The sequence below is a fragment of the Culex pipiens genome, chromosome 2 (assembly GCF_016801865.2).
Source record: "Culex pipiens pallens isolate TS chromosome 2, TS_CPP_V2, whole genome shotgun sequence".
Taxonomy (NCBI): Eukaryota; Metazoa; Arthropoda; class Insecta; order Diptera; family Culicidae; genus Culex; species Culex pipiens.
Window position 1 is genome coordinate 113,051,001 of NC_068938.1, and position 18,090 is coordinate 113,069,090.

At 36.8% G+C, this 18,090-nt stretch overlaps 1 protein-coding gene across 8 annotated transcripts in view; it reads right to left on the minus strand.

Moving 5' to 3' along the window:
- LOC120426541 (semaphorin-1A) overlaps window positions 1–18,090 on the minus strand; it is a 308,507-nt gene that overhangs the window by 280,431 nt on the left and 9,986 nt on the right. For 5 of the 8 annotated variants that reach the window (XM_052707279.1, XM_052707280.1, XM_052707285.1 and 2 more), the window contains exon 2: window positions 4,447–5,268. In XM_052707279.1, coding sequence (XP_052563239.1) covers window positions 4,447–4,597 — 151 coding nt within the window. In that variant the 5' untranslated portion in view covers window positions 4,598–5,268. The remainder of the gene's footprint in view (window positions 1–4,446; window positions 5,269–18,090) is intronic. The other 3 variants (XM_052707283.1, XM_052707281.1, XM_052707282.1) reach the window with 2 other exon arrangements.

The following is an 18,090-nucleotide window of genomic DNA, read 5'->3' on the forward strand; positions in this document are numbered from 1 at the left end:
CTAAACCTTTGTATCGCATTAAAATAACTATATTATATCTCAAGACGAAATCACTTCATTAAACAGTTTGATGAAAACATTCTTCCACCCCATTTGGCTCAAGGTGTTGGCAGAACCGCAATTTTAGAATCGTTCCGTGAACCTGCGAAATTCGGAACCGGACCGGAACCGGATGCTGGCTGGCTGATGCTCACGCCAGGTGACGGAGGTTGAGAAAATTGATTGATCAAATATTTATTGTACCACGGGCGGAAATAAAAGCTGATTTGTGGGGAGCAGCACGTAGGACGCCCTCGGAGCTATATTGGAAATCGAAAACGGTGAGCCAGATTCCAAAGGTAAAGATAAAACACACACACACACACACACACACACACACACACACACACACACACACACACACACACGTAAACCGTGCACACACACAGCCAATTCCGAAAGCGAAACAAAGGATTTTAATCGTGTGGAACGAAAGCGCGCTTGTTGAATGAATGTTTTACGTTTTATGTGAACATTTTTCCGAAAAGTAATTTCACGCTTGGTTGTGTGGGTGTTAGGATATGTACGAGGGTGTGTGTGTTCTGAATAAATTGGTTCAAATCCCCTTTTTCTCCGCGTATGGCAGACCAAATTTAGAAATGAACGATGTCCTGATCAGAGCTGAAAATGTCAGGGGTCCTGACTCGAAAATCGGTGACGCTGACTCGAATTTTTGAGATCCATTCACTAAACCGCAAAACCGTGACATAAACAAACCCGACTCAGTCGTGAGCAGGGTTGGTATTTTCTCATTTCCTCGCCGATGGCCGAGGGCTTTTAGATATCGTCCCTCGCTCAAATCATCAAATTTTCGGCGTTCTTCCAAAACTGCATCAAGAGAGCGAAGCGAAAACGACGCCGATGAAATAGCGAGCAACGAACAAACCGATGCGTAAGACGGAAAAAAATCTCTCACACAGCCAGTCCCCTCGCTCAAAAAGCAAGAGAAAGAGCAATCGTGAAATTCTCTCGCCCGTAAGCCCTGTAGAAATGAGTTCATTTGTATGCGTGAGCTCCAGTGTATGTATACAGCAATTTCGTGTGCGTGCCTCTCCGGTTAGAACGATAGTTCCATCCGAGCAAGCGATAGGGTATTTCTCGTCGATGTGATGGGCTTTCGATATTCGCGATAGCAAGCCGACCATCACTCGGCTGCGAAAGAGAAGAGAAGTTTTAAGAGACGAGGAACGCACCGAAATATGCATCAATGATAGTGCGATGGTGATGGTTTACCTACCCTGGTCGTGAGTGCCCTAGCTCACTGAGCAGCTGCAATGCGAGGCAGTAGTCGACCAACGCTCATTCGACGTTGCACGCACACACATAAAGAAACAAGTTTTTACACAAAAAGTTGGTATTTATGCGTGGAAATGTAATTTTGAATGTAAGTTATGGTTGTTTTAAGTGTTTTGCACAGTCTAGAACCATTCAATTGTTTAAAAATAGTCAAAATAGTGTTTAGAGAGGATTTTACGAGTCAGTCATACGACACGAATTGAGTGAGTGTAGCTCATTTTTTCACGTCTCTTATTCTCCAGCAGCCGACCGGCACGAGTCAGGCGGCAGTGGTTGAACGGACACAGTAGGCTTACAGTCAAATGCTAGCAGTGAACTGACATTTTGGTTTGCTTCATGTGTACGCTGGGTTGGAAACATTTTGCAGGCCTGGTCCTGATATTGAACTTCGGATAACATTACAACTCTGATGAGAAAAAAAAAACCTTTCAACATTACATCATCATGAAGAAAATTGCCTTATTTGTTTTTATTTTACCTTTGATTATTTCATTCATACATATTTTGATTATAAATCAATTTTATTCCGCGTTGTTTGTGGCTTTCTCAGTCAAATAAACAAGATTCAACGGATTTTTTGAGTTTTGAAGTACATTGCCGTGTTGACTCGAGGAAAATGATAAGAAGCTTTCCATAAGCTTAATTTCAAGGAAATTTACCCATCATTCATGGGTACAAATCCTCGATTTTTCAAAAATAAGATTTAAACAATATTTAAAATAAGTAGGTAATACTAATAAAATAATAATATAAAATAAAATTTCAAACTTTTTTTTAGAATCTTTAGTCATATTTTCCCAAAATGGTAAACGTTCCATATTTAATCGTTACCGTAATCTTTTTAGTGTTTTTCGTCGTAGTTAGATGTCAGTGATATAGGAGTCGAACAGTCTGTCTGGTTATGGTGTCCACTTTGTCAGTAAATGGCCCTAGGTTTGGTTACCACAAGATAGTTTTTTTCACCACTGGTTATGATTTTCAATGTTTTTTTTCCAAAAATAAACATCACTGTCAAATGAATTTTGTCCAACTTATGCCATAGCTCAAAAGATGGCATTTTTGTCATCTAAAACCAGTGCTTACGAAATTTCGACTTTGTTTGTGATAGGTGACAGAATACTCCAATCGTCTTCACCACGACTGGGTGCTACGCAAAGTCACTCATACATTCATTGACTTCCCTCTAGAAATACAACGGCTCAGAGAACGGTCGTTTGACATTCTACCTAGAGAGCCTATATGGATAGGCGAAATGTTACTCTCAGGGTTCCAATCGAACTGTCAAATCGGGGTTCCAATCGAGTAACAAGACCATTCAAGAACAAGGTCAGAATCAATTTAAAATAATTTTGGGCAGAAAAATGAGATAAATAACATTTACAAACATTGTAAAACTGTTGTTTTTATTAAAATGGCAGTTTTTGTTTAGTTTGTGCTAGTTCGGTACGAGAAAAGTGCCAGCACCAAAAAAATACCGCAAGTTTTTCAACCTTAAATTTGAATGACTTTGGGTGTTTAGAATTTCTCCCAGAACATTGCATTTCCCTATGTAGGTCCCTAATTCTACCGAGATTCCGATCATCTCTCCCGTGATCGTAATCATATGACTTCTGTCACCACGCAGCAAACACATGGAAGAGAGAGACAAAAACGAGAGAAAGAGCACGTTAGCAGAAAGAGGCGCTGTGTGTCAGCGATCAAATTTCGTTTTGGGAAATGTTAGCTGACAGTAAGTTCTATCAAATATCGAGCAGTCCCATTCAGTGATAGATCTCACTTATCTGTATTAAAACTATGTCCGGATCAATCTTAAGAGGAGATGGTCCGATTTTTTGTAATTTGATTAAAAACGGAAAAAAATGTTTAAATTTTGTATAGATAACGGGGTATAATATATTGATTATTTTAATTTAAAAAAAAACTAAACAAATATTCTGTTTCTAACAGAGTTTCCAAAATAAAATATGTAAATGCTATTTTTTTTCATTCAAGGTGCACGTGTTTCTGGGGACCTCATGCTTTATGCTTCTCCTCGGGTTGAGCCTGTGCAGTCATTTTTGTCAATTTATGTAAGCCAGTGTAAGTTTTATGCACAACGGTAAAAATCTAAATTTATTGACTATAACACAAAACAATATTTTATTAAGACAACATTAAATGAACTATGAACTATGATCCTATTGGAAAGAGCTGACAAGCAAGACAATTTCTGTCAAGAAAGGCCTCAAAGTTATTATTCAAAATTGATTTAAAAATCGAGTTTAAACCCTTTTTGGGTGTACAAAATGGAATTGTAGTGATGAAAATAAGCTTTATCGCTGAGAATGACAATATCTAGAGTTTTTTTTAAAGTTCCTATAAAGGAGTTCCTATAAATTATTGTTTTTTTCATATATTTAAAAGACTTTGCATACTGATTTCGACGCTAACATTTCAAATAGTGCTGTGCCCCACGCAAATTCAATAAACATTGCACTATTTTTATTGTTATCGAGTGATTCCTGCAATATGGAATAAATATCTATACCTCAAATAGTAATTGAGTTCCTCTACATAGCTGCGTACCTGCATATTGAAAAAGGCTTCTTTTCCCATCAAAACAGTCAGTGTGTCGTCGCCGGAGGTTTTCCCTTGTAACATATGGCACGCATAATTATTATTTTCATTGCTTCTTTCTATTTCTGTGCACGGCATTAGGGTGGTTCCATTTACAATAAGTTCAAATTTAGCAGGCTGTTTGAAAATTTGTAAGAGAGGCATGCATGCAGAAGCTGTTTTTCAATAATTGATTTCCAAGTTTTTATTGATCACCCTAATCCCAAAACATGACTAGTTTATGCGTCATAAAAGGCAAGCTAGAATTGGAACCCCATTTCAAACGGTTGCAACTATAGAAGAGGAAAAGGTTGTCGTGGTCAATGCACGCATACAAAGTGTAGGTAAGAGCAATTAGCATAACAGTTGAAACCTGTCATGTGGCACCAAGTACCAGGTTGTAACGGAGCAACGATGACTGGTATTGAATGAAGGAGCGTGCCTAGGGGAATGTTACAAAGTTTTCAATTTTGGAAACTATAACGATAAGGGCAAAAGCTGATCAACAAAACTCACCTAGTGACACGTAGAGCTTTGGTCGCACGTTTTCCTGCCAGGCACATAAGTTTCCAACAACAAACACGGTTACAACAATGAAAGCAACGATCTGTCCGTACAGCAGCTGATGGTGTGACCGGTCCGCCGAGCTGGCCGACGACGACAACATGGCTGGACCGTGCGGAAGGATGCAGCAATCGCGCACCCTCTTTCCACCGGAATCACACCTTTCCAATCAACAACACTGACGATTCTTCCTTTTTTCTTTCTTTCTTTTTTTGGTGGGATCGTAGGATTGCACTTAATCCACTATTTATCTTCTTCTTAGATTTGGTTTCGTTCACGAGTGATTAGCACATTGATGCTAAAATATTTTGCGCGCTTTGTTTCCCCTTAAAATGGGCTCGAAGACTCTAATAAAGATGCTAATACGTTTGCAAACTTCAGTCTGGTAGAACAAATACGTTTGTATTGAAGGTAATTCTCTTATTGAAAGCACTACTTATTTACTTTGATCACTGTTATAGTTAAGCATTTTATGTATTACGAGGACTACTAGTGCATGATTACTTGTTGATGTTTGATGAATGAAAACGCGAAAAGAATCCCTATCGGATTTTGTGAAGCTTAACTGGTATATTTTTATGTAATATGGATTAATGCATGTGATTCATAAACGGCTCTACGTAAAATTCAATAACTGATTACTTCTTATTTTTATTATTAGCACTTTTGTTGAGTATTGATATTTTTCTTTTTAGCAAACGTGTACTACGTATAACGTGAAGCGATACATAGCAATCTCAATGGGTTGTGATCCTTTTAGTTTAGGAAAGCGATCTGAAAAGGGAAAAAAAAACATTTCATGAGATCATTTGCTAATATCAAGTGAATGGGAGAAACATAATTTTATTTAACAGTCCACCTCTATAAACACCACAAAACCCCAATTTCCCCAGCTTAATTTAGTGCGCCTCAATTTCTCCACAATCATCGTGGGAAACCGTCGGGACTGCTCAGTTAGAACGAAAATCGCATTTGGTAACCAACATCAACGCAAAAATGGCGCGAAAGTGCGCTGGAAAAACAGCTGTTAAAACCAACGAGGAGGCAGCAGCAGCGCGTGGTTAAATGACTCGCAAACACTAAATTAGTATATATCGACGAACCAGACAGAGCGGGAAAGAGAGAGTGAGGGAGCAGTTAAATTTATTTCCGCAAAGATTGCATTTATTTTGGCCCGAAACAGGGCGGTTGGTGAAAGCCAGCCGGGGAAATGCGCGGAAAACAAAACCGAGCCTGGGGGTTGTAAAAAAATCCAATTAAAATTAAACAACCAAAACACGAAACTACCGAAATAAATAAGCTGCTGAGTTAACATGAGTCGTGTCCTAGTGGTGGAATTGTTGGTTTTTGAGAGTGTGAGCACAAGACCACCGACCGACCAACCCAGCCGACCAAACGAAGCCCCAAAATACACTCCAGAGGTCCTCTTTTATGGTGCGCATGCACTCGGAATCACACAAATCGACTGTTGGGCAGTGTTGCCAAAAGTGCAATAGTTATAACTATTTTCTTTGAATTGCAATATTATTCTATACCTCTTTACTCTTTACTCTTTACTCTTTACTCTTTACTCTTTACTCTTTACTCTTTACTCTTTACTCTTTATTCTTTACTCTTTATTCTTTACTCTTTACTCTTTACTCTTTACTCTTTACTCTTTACTCTTTACTCTTTACTCTTTACTCTTTACTCTTTACTCTTTACTCTTTACTCTTTACTCTTTACTCTTTACTCTTTACTCTTTACTCTTTACTCTTTACTCTTTACTCTTTACTCTTTACTCTTTACTCTTTACTCTTTACTCTTTACTCTTTACTCTTTACTCTTTACTCTTTACTCTTTACTCTTTACTCTTTACTCTTTACTCTTTACTCTTTACTCTTTACTCTTTACTCTTTACTCTTTACTCTTTATACTTTACTCTTTACTCTTTACTCTTTACTCTTTACTCTTTACTCTTTACTCTTTACTCTTTACTCTTTACTCTTTACTCTTTACTCTTTACTCTTTACTCTTTACTCTTTACTCTTTACTCTTTACTCTTTACTCTTTACTCTTTACTCTTTACTCTTTACTCTTTACTCTTTACTCTTTACTCTTTACTCTTTACTCTTTACTCTTTACTCTTTACTCTTTACTCTTTACTCTTTACTCTTTACTCTTTACAATTATTACGGACAGCAATTATTAAAACATTTTGCATCATCACTTCGTCCACAGAAGTCTCCTTACAATTTTAGCAGCTTATATGGCTAAAGGCTATAAATATATTCAAAAATATGTATCTTGAGAACGATTTTTTGGAAAATTTGAAGATATGGCTGAGAACGGTTAAGAAATAAATCATGAAAATTTTTATCTTGGGCAAAGTTTTAGTTATTGATGAGGGCTATTGAGAAAAAATAGGCACACGGAAAAAATTAAAGATTTTTTCATTAACTTTTTTTTACAAAAACTCAATTTCCCAAAATAAATAGATTTTCGAGATTTTTTGATATGTTTTAGGGGACCTCATTTTTTATTAAAAATTGAATTCGCAATCGAAAAGTACTTTACAATTTTTTTGATAAAGAGCTCCGTTTTCAAGATATAGCCACCGAAAGTTTAATGTTAGCGAAATATTTGCAGTTTTTCTATTGTGTCCCACTTTTGAAAAAAAAAAATTGAAAAGCTGAGAAAATTCTCAATGTGTGTTTTTTGGAATTGTAAAAAATGTTGTATGGAACTCGTTGCAAAACTTGATTTTTTCAGCACTTTTCGTATTTATCCAACTCGGTGAACCTCGTTGGATAAATGTACGACTCGTGCTGAAAAAAACCCTCTTTTTGCAACTTGTTGCATAAACTACTATTAAAAATCAATATTTGGTGTGAAAAGTAAAAAATTAAGATTTTTTTAGAGTGTTACTATTTTTTCTGAGAGGTCATAAGCAATTTACAGCTTTGCCAAAGACACCAAATCGATCTAAAATTCTTCTCGGGATACAGACTTTTAAATATTTTCATAGCCTTTATGTACGGACAGCTGCCAAAATTGTATGCAACATGACTTCTTTGGTCATAGGAAAGGTACACACAAGGTTTCATTCAAATAAAAAAAAACATAAGAGAATGCTTTAAAAAGAATTTTCTCAACCTTGGGAGATCTTTTGAAGAATTTTTTTGATCGATTTGGTGTCTTCGGCAAAGTTGTAGGTATGGATAAGGACTACACTGAAAAAAAAATGATACACGGTAAAAAAAGTTTGGTGATTTTTTATTTTATCAAGACTAACATTTCAAAAAGGCGTAATATTGAATGTTGTGCCCTTTTGAAATGTTAGTCTTGATTTGAAAATTTTAAAAGTATTGTTTTCGGAAAGATCGGATCGGAATTTCACGAATGTTTCATATTTTAACATTGAAAATCAGACAAAAAGTTGCTGAGATATCTACGTTAGACAATGGTGGGTTGTTTGGGTGAGACTTAGAAAACACAAATTTGCCTGCTTTTTAAACCTTTGCATGGCAATATCTCAGCAACTAAAGGTCTTATCAACAAAGTTCAAAAAAGCAAAATATAGAGAATTTTCTCAGCTTTTCAAAAATATTTTTTTCAAAAGTGCGCAAATATGTGCACTATTTTAAAAGAATGGAAAGTGTTGATTCGAAAATTCATAACTCGGTTTTTTTCGTTTTTTTTTTTTGCACAACCTGGAAATTTCTGAAAAGTTGGCATTTTATGTCCCCTAAAACATATAAAAAAATAAAAAAATAAAAATAGTGTTTTTTTTTGCAAATCAAGTTTTAGTGACAAAAAGTTAAATTAAAAATCACCATTTTTTTACCGCGTATCATGTTTTTCAGTGTAGTCCTTATCCATACATTTCATATATCATTTTTGTATGGACAGCTGCCAAATTTGTATGGAAAATTATATGGACAAACTAATGATGCAAAATGGCTTCTTTGGGCATACCAAAGGCACAAAAAAATATAAGCCGGATTAAAAAATAAAAAAAAATCGAATGACCGAAATCTCAGAGAATTGCTGTCACTAATCAGATTGCTGATATAACTTGTTATAATTGATAAGCACTTTTACACAGCCTAAACATTCCTTGATTAGAACGATTATTCAAAGGATGTTATTATTTAATTTCGATTGAAAACAAATATTCAAGTTTCATTGGAATTCAACGCAAAACAGAGTAATGTACGCAATCCATAAAAATCACAATGGTCTGATTTGCAATGAAAATAAAAATACAAACCCGATTAAAACTTTTTAAACTTTGAAAAATAAGGTTTCTTTTTCCAGCAGCACTGCCCAGTTAAAATACTTTCAACTCTTTCCCTCTTCACAGTTGTTCTGCTGGGCTGTAACAATAAAAATAACTGCCATAAATCCACTAGTTTGTTACCAGCCACCCTACCCTTCATTCAACGTTACTGAATCCTGGTGGAATTCCCGCACTCTGCGGACTAACCACCCATCCAGAAATTGCGGAAAAATGCGGTTCATATATATATTTATCCACTTTCGTTTGGCCATTTTCCCTCGTCCCCCGAAACAAAGTCAATTTTTTGTGATCGAAAAAAAAAATCGCCGAACATCGACATGACGTCGTCGTCGAGAAAGAACAAAAAAAGCACATTTCAGCTATCGGAAAAGAAAAGCTTTCAATGTCCAGTCCTCGTCGTCGGGTGGACATCCCACGTGTCCATCCATCGCCCGTCTAACGGATAAAAAGGATGCTTCCTGACCCGCAACCCTTCCTTTCTCCGTCCACCTCTCTCCCTTGGGGCTGATCTATGGTGATTTGTGGTTGTCTGCAGCGGAATGATGGTTCATTGCAAGCAAAAGGGCCATTAAACGTGATGTATCGCACACTTTTTTTTTGGTGTTGTTTTGCTGCGGTAGAAATTTTTCAAAACAAGTGTGTAAATTTTGTGGTGGTAGAGGTGGTGCCACTAACTATTGTTAAAGAGTAAGAGGGAATATAAATTGCACGCATTCTTTGGACATTTACTAAATCATGAGTCTTCTACAAATGTTTTTTTTTTTTTTTTCTCGGAATAAAAGTAAAAAACAAATGTCAATTCAACTGTTCTTGGCTAATCCTTTAGTTTTAGTTTTACCGTTTATTTTTCAAGATTTTTTTAAAAATTTGCAATATGCAAAAAAAAAAGCTAAGCAATCCACTTTAACGACCCCCGGGTCTATTGCAAGTTTCTGCTTATTTTTAGGCGTCCCTAGGTTATGTGTGGTGAGTCACCCAAAACCTCTTTTACGCAAATGGACCGACGCTTTACTTCCCCATCCGATAGAAGGCCAGGAGGATAATGCGGGAATCGAACCCGCGCCCCAAAGCAACTTAGGGATCGGCAGCCGAAGCCGCTAACCACCGCGCCACGAGGCCCTCAATAAGCAACAAACTTTAATAAGGCTTCATACATAAAGTACGTCACGCTAATATCAGCCAAAATTTACCACCCCTCCCCTACCACCCTTTTTAACACTTTTCCTATACTTATAACATGCAATTCCACGCTTGCAATCATCAGTCAAAACCTTATTTGTTATTACTTTTTATTGTTGAATTTTATTTTAACTATTATTTTTTTCCGTTTTTCCATAACCCAGTTTTTTATATTTTTTATTTTGCAATATATAGCCAGAACCATGGGGAAATTTTGGACAATTTCATCAAGGACATTATTTTGGTCAAGTAATTGATATACCCCCTAAGGAAAACAAAAATTGGTTCGAAAATTTTCTATTTCAATTTGTTAAAAAAATCAACCCAATTTGTTATTTTTTTAAATATGGCACAGAACTATGGACAAATTTGTTTCAATTTGGCCAAGGACATTATGTTGGCCATGCAATGTGGACTTTATATCAACACTGTTTTTTAAAGTGGTAAATTTAAAAGCTGATTCTTTTAATTATTGATATTGGAATATTCTTTTAATCATTGGTTCATCATAATTCGAAGAATTCAACAGCTACTAACTATCCCCCGTCTATTTGTTATTTCGAAGGTTATTTTGTAACTTTTTTCCTTCAGTAGATTTACTCAAACTCTGTTCCCAAATGTGTATTAATCTGCTGTTGAAAGGTAGTCACCATCTCAGCATAGGAGTGTAACTTCACGCAAGTAATGCTTAAACATCGAAATAAAAAAAAATATCGCTCGAACTTTCAAACATTTTGATTGTTTGCTCACTTGGATATTTTGCGTGGTCTCTGTTAAATTCAATATTTTTGAACAAAATTTGCAAACCGTCATAAAATCTGCAATTTTTTTCTCAATTGTCCTCAACAATACCTACAACTTTGCCGAAGACACCAAATTGAACAGAAAGTTCACTCAAAAGTTACAGTTGTTTGAAAATATACGTACCATTTTTGTATGGACAGCTGCCAAAACTGTATGGAGACTTGTATGGGTGAACCAATGACACAAAATAGCTTATTTGGTCATATGGAAGGCCCCCACAAAGTTTGAGCCAAATAAAAAAATACAAAAAATAAAAATGGTCGATATCGGCCGATTTCGTAGAGAGTTGCTCATATCTCACCAAGTCCAAATTAATTTACTGGGAGATGTTTTCTCTGTTATCGAATTTTCTTGTAATAATCTCTGTTATTATTTTGCGTTATTAAAACAGCTAATCTGGATATTTTAATAACAAGTTCTTGCCTCCTAACAATAACAGAACTTGAACTTTTCCAGTTATTTCCAGCTGCTCAGCGGCTAATATCCAAAAAAAGTCCACGTGGTTTATGGTTGGCCCCCTACAGGAAACCGTGACGAAGATTCATCAAATAATTCATCATAAACACACAAGAGTGGTAAAATATTTGAAATGCGTGAAAAAAGGGATGTTTTATCGAGAGTTCACTTTTATGTGCTAAACTATAAAATTTTCAGCTCAGGCTGTGTAAACCGTAACCCAAAATCGATTCCCCCCAAGGTGACTCCGGTCCTGGACGACTCGAGCAGAATAAGAAGAAGACATGTTCCCGTAAGCTTTCGAGTTGTGTACGGGAATACATTAAGGACATCCAGGTATCAATGTGTGTACTGAACCTGCCCGTATGGGAGCCTGTGTGTGTGTGTTTATGTGAATATATAAATTTATGAAAGCACCAGCAGCAGAGGCAGCAGACGACGACGACGACGACGACTCGGTACGATCCAGAGCCAAAGCTGAAATGCAAATCTAAGCAAATAAGGAAAAAGCAAATATTATTTTGCTAATAACGCCAGAACAAGCAGCAGCAAGACAAAGGATATATCCTTCAAATGGCAGGACCTGTCGTGGGGACGAAATGAGGTGAGGAGGAGGAGCCTTTTTGGGGTTGGGTTGGAAAGTCTCGCACTTGAAGAAGGGCTTCTTGGTGGAGCAAAAGTGGCTGCTGAGACGGTAAAAAGGGAAGTAATATTCCTTGTCACGATCACATGGGTGGAAAGCACTTTTCCCCCTCGGGGGACACCACACAGGGCAAGAAGAGAGGAAACGGAGGAAAAAGTTTGGAGTGCGCAGTGTACGACGCAGGGACAGGAAAAAAAATGTGTGCTGAGGAGGGAAATGTGTTTTTCTTTGGAAAGTCATGCCAACAGGGTACAATCACTGTGACTGTGTGGAGTCATGGTTCTGGCGGAAAAAAAGGGATAAAGTCAACGATATTAGCTCTGGTACGCAAATGTGATTGAGAGTTTTGAGAATCTTATAACTGTATAGGCTTTGAATGTAGGGACTATGTCATTCGTTTGTAATGCTTTCAATTCAATCTGCTTTAGTCGTATCAGCAATATGATTTTTCTTCTTGCCTTTGGCTTCCAAAAGAAAAAATATTAAATTTGTTTTCAATGTTCGTTAATTTCAATTTTTAAAAACAAGCACACCGTCTTCTCAGACTGAATACATGATTTTTTGATGAATTATTCGCAAATAAGACAACATCATTTTTTAATAATGTAATAATTATTTTAAAAAATCAGACCATTTTAAAATGAAGGAGGTATTAGACTATGACAAATAAACAAACAAACAGACAGTTTTTTTTTCATAGTCTTATACCTCCTTGAAACACTGTTCCTGAAATTATCGATACACGATTATTCGAAGTTATGGAATAAAATTTCACTTCGGATAACCGCATTTTCGGTATTTGTATTTGTTTTTTGGTTTTAATTTCAGATTCTTCAGATAACCGAGACTTGAAAATCGGACTAAGAGCTTTTTTGATAGCATAACGTCGATTGTTCGCTGGCAATTATGTTGTAATTTCAGCATTTTTTTTAGTTGGATCAACCGTGCAGTTAGATTTTATCATCCTCAATAAAAAACGAGTGTTTTACATTATAGAGCGTGATTCATTGCATCGAAGAATTTAAATTACAAAAAAAAAATCAAACCCAGATTATTTAACAAGCAAAAACTAATACAGCTGAACACAATGCACTGCACCATACGTCATAATTCAAAAACCTTCGTCAACTTCCCTCTGAAGTTTTCCCTTTCAAAGCAGCAGCAGCAGCTCACTGATGGCTATCACGAAATAACTCATTCCATCCGAACGCACTCCCCTAATTGACGATGACACTTGAATGGTTCAAAGCTGAATTGTTTGAAGTTCTTTCTTTTTTCCCTCTCTCTCTCTCTCTATCTCTCCTTTTCATTCCCGGGCTGCCACATTTTCAATTGTGTTTGCTCTAGCTTCTTCGTATTCTTTTCATTTGGTTTTTTTTTACTTTCGCGCAAGTTGATTCCTGCGACCAACTTTGTTTGAATTCTTCGAAGGAAGAGAAGAAATCCCTCAAACGAAGGACGAACGAAGGAGTACTCAGCAGCTGCAATAACCATCACTGCAATCGAAAGATTTCTGGGGTTTTCATCCCCTCTGGTCAGCGCCAAGAAGCGAAAAAGTTGTAAAAGTCGTTAAAAGTTTAATCAAGTCATTAGCTAAATTTCAAGACCCCGGTATTATGTTCGGTTAACCGAGCTTACCATCTCTCTTTCTGTTACTCTCTTACTCTCTGGTTGAAGATTCTATATTTGAGTTTCTAGCCGAGGGATTACCCGTGTCACGTCAGACTTTTCAAGAATCGATTGGCTTTACAGGGACGCATCGATGACTCGTGCTTATCGGTAGGGCTAATCTCCCTCAAGAATGTCATCATCCTGATTCGTTCTGTCGGCGCTGTACGCTCCCTTCTATTGGACACATTTGTCTCTTTTGCCTCGCTGGACCAACGTCCATCCTAAACACACATACTCCAGATCTCCCTTCTCCCTCCGATAATCGTTTTCCTTCTGATAGTTTCTTCCCTCGACATCTTGAACAAATCTTCACGATCTCTGGGTGTACCCTCCGGTGGCAACCACATCCATAATAGATGGGATCTTTCGAAACTTTGCTTTTTGCTTTCCACACACATTGCTGGTCAGAATAACCACTGCCACGAACTGTTGTACTGGGTACCTGTTTATCTGTTTCAGAGTTGGTCCTTCCTGGGAAAACTACACAGAATCCTTCACAAAGCAGTGTTGCCAGAAAAACAATCATTTCAAAGCAATTAGTCCAATCTTTGCATTTGCGATCCTGGTATGCCAAACACAACCGTCAAGGTTGTACAAGTGAAGGTAGGTCACCCACCACTAGCTAGCTGTGAAAATCTCACTTTAAAACATCTTTAAAACTTCTCAAAGAAAAGCATACACACACACGCAACTATTCATCTTTTTCACACCCGGATAACCGACGCTATTGCATTAGACGGTCGGTGATGTTTTTTTTTCCTGTTCTTTCCACAATGCTCCCTGGTCTCGTATATTTTCGAGCGCAGCTCTCTCGCCCTGTCTTGATTGATTTATAACATTTTTCTTCGTTGTTGTTTTTTCTTTGGTCGGGCGGCCGAGAGTTTTCCCTGTTTTCCCAGAGCTTCAAGTGGTATAAACATTTGAACAATACAATGCCCGCCCAACCCCTCGTCAATACCTAACATGTTAAAGTTAGCAAATATTGCGAAAAGTATTTTTTGCAAGATTTGTCACAGTTTGAGTTTTCATTAAAATTTAAATTTGTTCAAAATATTTTACAATGAAAAAATGTTCTAAGTATGTTGACTGTGGATTCGAGAAATGCTCTAACCTCTATGAATCTTCACAACCGTCGAGTGTTTCGAGTGAGTCGACTGATCACAGCAGGCCAAAATGCAATCGTTGCTTATTCGTGTTTAGGTTACACCCTTATCAAAAATCATGATTTTTTGAGTTCCAAATCCCAGTTTTCATACGAATTTTGCAGTTCAACCCATATAACCATTTTTATGGTTGAAGTACTTGAACTCAAAAAACGTATGGAAAGTGGGATTTGGAACTCAAAAAATCATGATTTTTGGTAAGGGTGTAGCACTCCTGGAATGGAGCACCCGATTCGAGTGGTAGAAATGACAGTTCTCCCATGTGAAATTAAAAAAGTAAAAAAGTCACTCGTTCACGTTACCTTTTAAAAAAAACTGCTTTTTAGTTATACAAATGTGATAACAAGACCAAACACCGCAAATGAGTACTTTAGCCATTGTGTAAAACTTTTACTCACGAGTGAGCAACTCACTAACGATTGCTACCAATAAACGTAATAAACCGACTCACTCATGGACGGATCCTCAGTGAGGAGTGAGCATCCAATCGCTGGCCAGGATTTGTTTGTATTCGCTCACGGTTCAAATCACTTCGCTGATTTGAACGATTTAAATCGCTGCTAGAAGGTGATGAGTGAGTGATCAAATTAAAATCATGACCCTTGCTTTTAATTTCCGAATATACAAACCCTAGAATCTTCAAATCTTTAATTCATGTTTTTTTTTTTCAAAATCTTATTTGTAAGATCACCTACTTGTGTTTTTGACTTTTTACTAAGGGGCATCATGTGTTAACAATGGTCATGGTTCTTTTCTTACGGGCTCCAAACCCCATCCCAACCGACATCTTTCACCTCCAATTCGTAACGAATGTCCCCGGCATGGGTTAAAGCGTCCTTATTGTCATGCAAATTCATCTCATTTGACGCTCCAATTCCTGCTGCTCGGAAAGGGCCTCCGGGTGGACAAATAAGAAGGGAGTCCACAAATTTATTGTTTCCTAACGTCGGTGCTCTATTCATTTCCCGCGGTTCGCGGCCGTCTCCGGTGAAAAACGACGACATACAGAAGAGCCAAGAAAGAATCCCAACCTGACACTGCTGACTGGAGGTCGTTACTGTATCTGTGTGAGAGTCGTGCCGCTATAAATTATTATCCAACGCGGACACACAGAACCTTCCTCCCCAGGTCCGGAGGATGAGGTGCCCCGGGGGAGAAATTGCCGCGCCAGAGTGAGATGTCCAATTTGATACGGCAGGTTCCACCTGGCGTAGCCACCGTTGGAGGAGATTGTTTGGGAAATTACGTCGGGTGTGCTGTGCTGGATGCCAAAGAGGAAAACTTTTTCAATATATTCTTTGTTTGGCCACATATTCCTATACATTAAACATTCCTACTAAGACGATGCTGAAAGTCTTTCGCAATCACTACACGTGTACGTACAAGTACAAAGAAATCGAAAATAGCTTTGACAACTTGTTGTCATTGCTGTCCTAGAGGTGTAATAAATCAATTGTAATTGATATCTTCGCATGAACCGATCTGAAGTTAGATTATCTTAATAATAAGGCAACCGTTGAATGTCCCCTAAGGCATTTTTTAACTCACTCCCTAAATATATTTTGTAAAAATCAAAATTTAAATGGTTATTTATACGCTTCTTGACAATCGTCGGTTCTTATGGCATGTATGTGAGAAAAAGTGTTACTCTTTTAATATTTTTTTCTACTGTGATTTCAGTGGGTTTCGTTTTTGTTTCTTGCCAAATATCTGGAGTTTTTTTTAAAAGGTCCAATAAACCAAATTTTCAGTTTTTGCTTTTTGGGTGTTTTTTAATACCCCTGACTCAAGGCGGTTTCAAAAACACCCAAAAAGCAAAAACTGAAAATTTGGTTTATTGGACCTTTTCAAAAAATAAACTCCAGATATATATAATTGAACCCTGTGTAATTTTCTCAACAAAAGATATTTAGGTCAGATTCACATGCGTGGAACTCCGTACAAATTCTCTCTCAAAAAGTGGGCCCGGAAAGATTTGTCTAGTGGTATAATAAGGATTTTGTCCACGACATTGTCATGGCATCCTTTGACCAAAGAAATTTCACTATACCAGATAGACAGAAACCAAACGTAAACAATCAAGCAATCAAGTATTTTCAACTAAAACATTTCAGCAAGTAATATTATTAAAATCTTACTGTAGAAGCTTCCTTTAAGTCACATAGGAAAAGTTGCTGACCCCGTCAAGCTGCTTCAAGAAACACGACTGTCTATAGTACATATCCAATGACCAATCACCAAAAACATTAGCAGCAACTCCACAAATTTTATTAGATTTATACTTGCGTGAAACCAATATGGAAAACTTATAAGTAGGTTTAATAAACTTAAATGATTTGAACGGCATAATATCTAAAGAAATTTAAGGATTATTCCATATCCAACCATTTTTTATTTATTTTGTCAATCGTTTTGATTGACTGTCCCAGTTTCATCCATGGATTACTTTGATTGTGTTTTGACAGGGGTATAGATTTTGAAATCTTAATGTTTTACACAGTTTTGAAACCCCTCGATCCCATCTGGCAGGAAATCTTGTCTAATTGTTGCAGCTCTCCACCGCTAGAGGCAGGACCGTACGATTCTCTCTTTTTGAAATTAAGTTCCACCTATGTGTCAGATTTCTCTTAATTTACCTTACTAGTTAAAGTACTCAAAATGTGGGACTTTACCCTGCAATAAAGTTAATATTTTTGATATCAAAAATGTGTTTCTTTTTACCTAAAGGATTCAGAAAATACATCAGCTGGTCTGTCTTCTGTCGTTACAGAAAAAAAAATTAAAATAGCAAGACAAAGTCTCAACATTTTACACTTGTTCAGTTATTTTGCAATTAATAGTTTTCAAAAAGTTTAAGATTTGCCGAAAATAAAAATGTTAGCGAAAAAAAAACTTTTTGCGATACTGACATCGAAAATTTTCAAAAATTCTAAACGCTTTTAAAGTGTTTTTTTTTTCGATGAAAAATATGTTTTTTTCACCATATTGAGTAAACTATCAAATCAGGCATCCAATTTTACATAAAGTCTTTTCAACACCAAATTTCCATCTTTCCACTCTTTCAGGATAAAAATTATTGAAAAACTATATTTTTTACATGTTCAGAAATTGAAGGGGTCGTACCGCCCCTCCGTCACGAGATATCAGGAAAAAAAAGCTACTCCTTAGGACATAATTTCACGCAAATCGAAGAGGGGTCGGGGCAACTTTTTCCGATTTCGTGTGAGTTGGTAGAGAATTACCCATATGTCTTCAAGTGTCAGCCAATTTGGTCCATAAATTCTCAAGATATCGTGGCCCTAGTATAAATCAATATTGCCTGTTACTCAATTTAGTTATAAACAATACTTTTTGAAACTTAAATGGATTTAATTTTTTTTTTGCAATATGAAATTGTG